At 44.9% G+C, this 5,841-nt stretch overlaps 1 protein-coding gene across 1 annotated transcript; it reads left to right on the forward strand.

Moving 5' to 3' along the window:
• The first annotated feature begins 328 nt into the window (after window positions 1-328).
• Window positions 329-3,448, forward strand: LOC147457031 (putative inactive receptor kinase At2g26730). The gene is made up of 2 exons (XM_086512073.1): window positions 329-2,009; window positions 2,135-3,448. The coding sequence occupies exons 1-2, from the start codon at window positions 632-634 to the stop codon at window positions 3,124-3,126; spliced, it is 2,370 nt and encodes a 789-aa protein (XP_086368199.1). The 5' UTR covers window positions 329-631; the 3' UTR covers window positions 3,127-3,448.
• Window positions 3,449-5,841: the final 2,393 nt, after the last annotated feature.

Genomic DNA, 5,841 nt, shown 5'->3' on the forward strand with positions numbered 1-5,841 from the left:
TGATGATGGTGGTCAATATAATGCTCCATCACCCATGTTTTGTACATGATGATGACGTAGTTTTGAATGTTACTACACTCCTCCGATACGGAGCTTCCACTCGCAGACCCTCAGGCTCGCCGACCCCCCCACCCCCACATACATACACACGCTCGCTCACACGCACAGGAAGAGAGAGAGAGAGAGAGAGACACACACACACACACGCACTCGCACGCACGCACGGTTCATCAGCAAAGGAATCGCAGCTCCCTAACAGCCTGATTAAGTTTGCACCCAACTCTCATCTTCTCATCATCACCCATTTCTGCTTATAAGCTAATTGCTCGTGCAAAGGACAAGAGAAAAGAGCTACCCTTTGTCCTCTGGTTGTTAATGGCCCCTACTTGCCCTTCGACAGCCTGCGTATATTGAAGAGCTGAACACATTTCTAGCTTTCGCTTGCCCACATTGAATTTGCAATGCACCTTCGCATTTAGCTTCCCCATAGCTGGCTTATGCACAGGCGCCTCCTGCGGCAGTGCATGTGTCGAGCTCTCTTGCGACTTGGCTCGACTCACTTCTTCCATACTTGCTCATACTGCTGCTGCCTCCCCTGCTCCTCCTTGAGCATTTCTCTACTGTTTGATGAATGGGCATGCTAAAGAAAGCTCTCCATTACAATTTCAACATATCCATGAAGTGTGTACTCGCTCCTAAGCATTTTGTGCTTCTCTTGCTCGTCTTCTTCTTTACTGGTGGAGCAGGGGACCTCCATGCAGACCGCGAAGCTTTACTGAAGTTCTTCAATGGGCTTGACGGAGCTTCTAGGATACTGAATTGGGACAACAATACAAGCCCATGCAGCTGGGAGGGGGTGCAGTGCACTCCTCAACAGGACAGTGTGATAGCTCTCAAGCTTCCTGGAACAGGGCTCTATGGTACCATTGGAAAGGGCACCCTTGCTGCGCTTCCGCAACTGCAGATCCTTAGCCTCCGATTGAATCATCTCTCTGGTGTGCTGCCGCAGGACCTTGTGAATTGCACCCAGCTGAAGAAAATCTTTTTGCAGAACAATTACTTTTCTGGATCCATTCTCCCTTTCAATGCCATATCCAATCCGCTGCTTTCGGTCATAGACGTATCCTTCAATGGATTCACAGGTAACATACCTTCCTCTCTTGCCTTATTACCTCATCTTAAGATTTTGTTGCTTCAGAACAATTCTCTATCCGGTGGCATCCCTTCATCTCTCGGTGCCCTGTCACAATTCAATGTGAGTAACAACAAGCTGAGTGGGAGCATACCCCCTGCATTGAGAAGCCTCCCGAATTCGACATTTTCTGGCAATGTGGGTTTATGTGGTCCTCCCCTCTTGTTGCCATGTGCGAATTCCACCATCGTCCCATCCTCGCCGTCCAGAAACCCCTCAACAACCCCTCCCTCTGCAGGAACCAATATCACATCAACCCAGCATAAATCCAAGAAGAGGCTTAGCACATCAGCTATCGTTCTCATTGTTATCGCAGATGTGGCGTTCTTGTTTTTGGTAAGTGCCTTCTGCATGCTCTTGTATCACAGAAGGAATTCTGCAAAGCCAGAAGGAAACACAGAAAAGGCTGAAAAGGGGTCGAAGGACCGGGTCTTTGCCAAGGCAGTGGGAGAGGTCGATGACAGTAAAGAGGATTATAGCTCTGCGCAAGAGCCAGAACATAACAAGCTTGTATTCTTCCATGGGGGACAGCTGAGCTTTGATCTGGAGGATCTGTTGAGAGCATCGGCTGAAGTACTTGGGAAAGGGACATTTGGTACATCATACAAAGCTGTTTTAGAGGATGGGCCAACCGTGGTTGTGAAGAGGTTGAAGGAAGCATCGGTGGGTAGGAAGGAATTTGAGCAGCACATGGATGCAGCAGGAAAGATGCGACATCGTAATCTTGTTCCTATGAGGGCATACTACTACTCCAAAGAAGAAAAGCTCCTTGTACACGAATACATGCCTTTGGGCAGCCTATCTACAGCAATACATGGTATACTCTTTGTTTCTCTTTAATACTTCATTGTAGCACAAACTTACATCTGTCTAAGGTGATGCTCAAAGTCAATGAAGCTTCCATGAATTTAATGCTTGGATTTTTGTACTGTGTGTCTGCAGGTAGGAAAAGCTCGGGAGAGCCAGCACTCGAGTGGCGAGCTCGGCTGAGGGTGGCAGCTGGTGCAGCCAGAGGCTTGGAATATCTGCATAGCACAAGCAGCAAATATGTACATGGTGACATAAAGCCCTCGAATATTCTTTTACATCGAGACTTTGAAGCATGTGTTTCAGATTATGGCTTGGCCCCTCTCTTCTGGACAGTAGCAAACAATGCTACTGCCATTGCGAATCGCATGGCAGTGGGATATAGAGCACCGGAGGTCGCAAAGACGCGCAGGCTAACACAGAAGTCCGATGTATATAGCTTTGGAGTCGTTCTGCTAGAGCTCCTAACTGGGAAAGCACCCTCACAAACATCTGCAGAGCAGGGCATGGATCTGCCTAAGTGGGTCCAGTCTGTCGTGCGTGAAGAGTGGACCTCCGAGGTGTTCGACCATGAGCTGATGAAGTTCAATGACATAGAGGAGGAGATGGTGCAGTTGCTCCAAATCTCCTTGGCATGTGTCTCACCCTCCCCAGACCAAAGGCCCACCATGGCAGAAGTGCTTAAGATGATTCAAGATGTCAGGCACGTGAGTGATGAGGCGCGAAGTCCTACAACCACAACACACTCTTCATCCCCTCAAGAGCAAAGTGCACGAGACTCTCCAGCGCCAGCATACAAGATTATACAGGTACCTGCTCTGACTAGAACAGAGGTGGAGACGGCCCCGGATGTTAAAGACTCAGAATTGCTGACAAGTGCGCCAGATCCGACTGCTACGACCAGTAGAGAGGGGAAAATGGCAACAACAAGTCCGACGAATACGGTATCGGAGGCGAACATGGGCTGTCTCAGCCCCATGAGTGCCAGTGTAGAAGATACTACTACCAATGGTACTTTAGATACATCAGAGGTTGGCATGTCATCGGCCATGTCCAATGTCACACCTACCACCATTACATCAAGCAGTAACACAGATCCAGCTATTGCATCCCCTCCCAAGCTCTGATATATCTCATCCAAGCATACCCCCCCTTCCATGGATTGACCCATCTAGATACTGCTGTTTCTCAGCTCCCGTCCGAATACCATCATCCCTGTCCGAATACCATCATCCCTCTCAACCATTTCTCCACTAACATCCCCATTTTTTCATTTTCATGTAGTGTCTCAAGGAATTTCTCTCGATTCTTCCTCTCTGAAAACTGACTTGATGTATGTAGTCTTGTAGTCTGCGGCTTTGATTTCCAGAGGAGATGAGTAATGACCGGACATCTACAAATTGATTTGGCTAATATCAATGACAGTTCTTTGAAAACTGTTTTTGCAAAGACCAGCTCAATTTTCATGTGTACTGAAGAGGTGCTCCTGATTTTTCATGTTTGCGTCTTTACTCTTTCTTGAGTACTTAAAAGGAGGTCTGCTTTGGCAGTTTTGGTAACGGTTGATTGCATCAGGACTTCGTTCTTGATGAAATTGGAGGCTCTTTCTGCCTAATGGTAGTGAATAAGTAGCACTGTGGATTGTACTTGTCTATGGACATAGAGCTACAAAGTGACAGGCAGTGAATGTAGGAGATCTCTGAATAGCTAGGGTCTTTGGACAAAGCAAAAGTCTTTAAATATAGGGGAAATTACCAAAAATACCCCTCTAATTTGTAGAAATTCCCCAAATACCCCTCAAATTTCAAAAATTCCCAAAATACCCTCGATATTTTGTCATAATTTTCCGAAATGCCCCTCAAATTTTCCAAAATTCCCAAAATACCCCTGGTTGTGAGATTAAATTTTCCCAAAGATGAGAAGAAGACCGATTGTCTATCAATCCAAGATACTAAAGCTAGAATTTGAGTAGGTTATGTAGGCTTTGGAGATGAATTGCTTCATTATTTTTAGATATAATTGCCCATTTTTGCGAGATAATTTGTGACAAATTACATGCGAAGCACTCAAAAACGGATTTTGATTGTCAGAAAAGAATAAAGAACTGATCAGCTTGAATAATCTACCAAAATAGATAAAAGGGTATTTGGGGAATTTTTGAAATTTGAGGGGTATTTTGGGAATTTCCACAAATTAGAGGGGTATTTTGGTAATTTTCCCTTAAATATACTAGTACGGCCGGTCGCCTTCGGTGGCTTCTCTCTCTCTCTCTCTCTCCTCTTTATCGTGTGCAAAGGGGCTTGTTTTTGTTTTGGACTTTAGCCTTCAGGTCGCAGATTGCGACACGTGTAAAGGGCTCCCCCTTCCGCCATATTATGTTAGTAGATACCAAGAGCAAATATCGGAGGTCGTGCATGTAGTTGTGGAATGTGGCGATGAGCCGAGGAGTTGAGGGGGGAGGCAGGGAGAGTCTCAGGACTAAGTGGCACAGGCATGGGAGGGTGGGATCTACGACGGGAGGCATTGTGAGCCGTAGATCTGGAATGCGGGTACCCTAGATTACTTTTGTAATCTATGGTACTTGTATTTCGAAAGTAATCTAAATTACTCTATTTTGTAGGTGTGGCATTTGAACCCGTGACCTCACCCATGAAAGGCGCATGCCCTAACCACTTTGCCATGTGCACATTCTGAAACGTGGGGGTCCTAATTTACTTAAAACATATATGCAAAGCGGTGGGCGCAGAAAGTAATCTAGGGTACCTAAGATTAATTTTTATTACAAAAAGTAATCCAGGATACCCTAGATTACTTTCGACGCCGCCATTGGGATCTATCGCTCACAATGCCCCTGTCGTAGATCCTACCCTCCCATGCCCATGCCACTTAATCCCGAGGCAAGGAGAGGGAGGAGGTTTGATCGTCACAGATATTTGTTTACATGTCTCATAATGTCAAGAAATTAATGGAGATTTGTCATCACCACATGGTGGCATCCTAGGGTGCATATCATGGCTACATTGGTCATTCATATGCCCTTTTCAGGCTTCTGGCCGTATTTTGGTCCATTATCTAAGCACTCTTTCAATTATAGAGTTATTGCTCTTAGGTATTCTCTCGAGATCTATCTTTGTTCGTGTGTGTCTAGCACGCCTCGCCCCATTCCTTCTGAAACTCTTGCCTTGGGCTATATCATTCATGGACTTTCAATTTTGGTAATTGAATAACGAAGTAACAAAATTTGTGAGCATTGTCAAGGTGATAGGGTTTTCTTGATCTTGTGACAATTGCCTTGTTGCTTGCCCTGGAGTAGCACACAACAAGTGCCTCTACCATCACCTCTATTGTCTCCCTCTTTTGCTTCTATTGATTCGCTTGCGAAGGGACCTTTGGAGGTATTCTTGTTTGGATTGGCATTTGTTTACAACTTGGTTTATAGAGTTGAGTTTAACTCTCTTACTATTTGAGATTTTTTCATTAGCTCTCTTCATAGGCTAGTCACTTGCCACCATGCATATTGAATAAATATTCACTAACATAGGAATACAATGTTGTTATCTCCAACGCTTTTGCAAGTAGGCGGCTTGTCCCCATACCTACTCCTTCAAACAACAATAAGTCTAAGAATTCTGGCGATAAGGGCAAGAACTGAAAATTTTAATACTGCATTAAAAAAATGATCATCTCATCAAGCAATGTCTTAATCTTAAGGATAAAGAAGATTGGAAGAAAGAAGCAAAGGTTATCATTTCATATGCTTCTTTTGATGCAAATTTGGAAGACATTGTGTAGGATTTAGAATGGGCTTTTAGTTTACAATGTAAATATAGCCCATGTGTTCA

This window comes from Adiantum capillus-veneris, chromosome 5 (assembly GCF_014529385.1).
Source record: "Adiantum capillus-veneris isolate H3 chromosome 5, ASM1452938v2, whole genome shotgun sequence".
NCBI lineage: Eukaryota > Viridiplantae > Streptophyta > Polypodiopsida > Polypodiales > Pteridaceae > Adiantum > Adiantum capillus-veneris.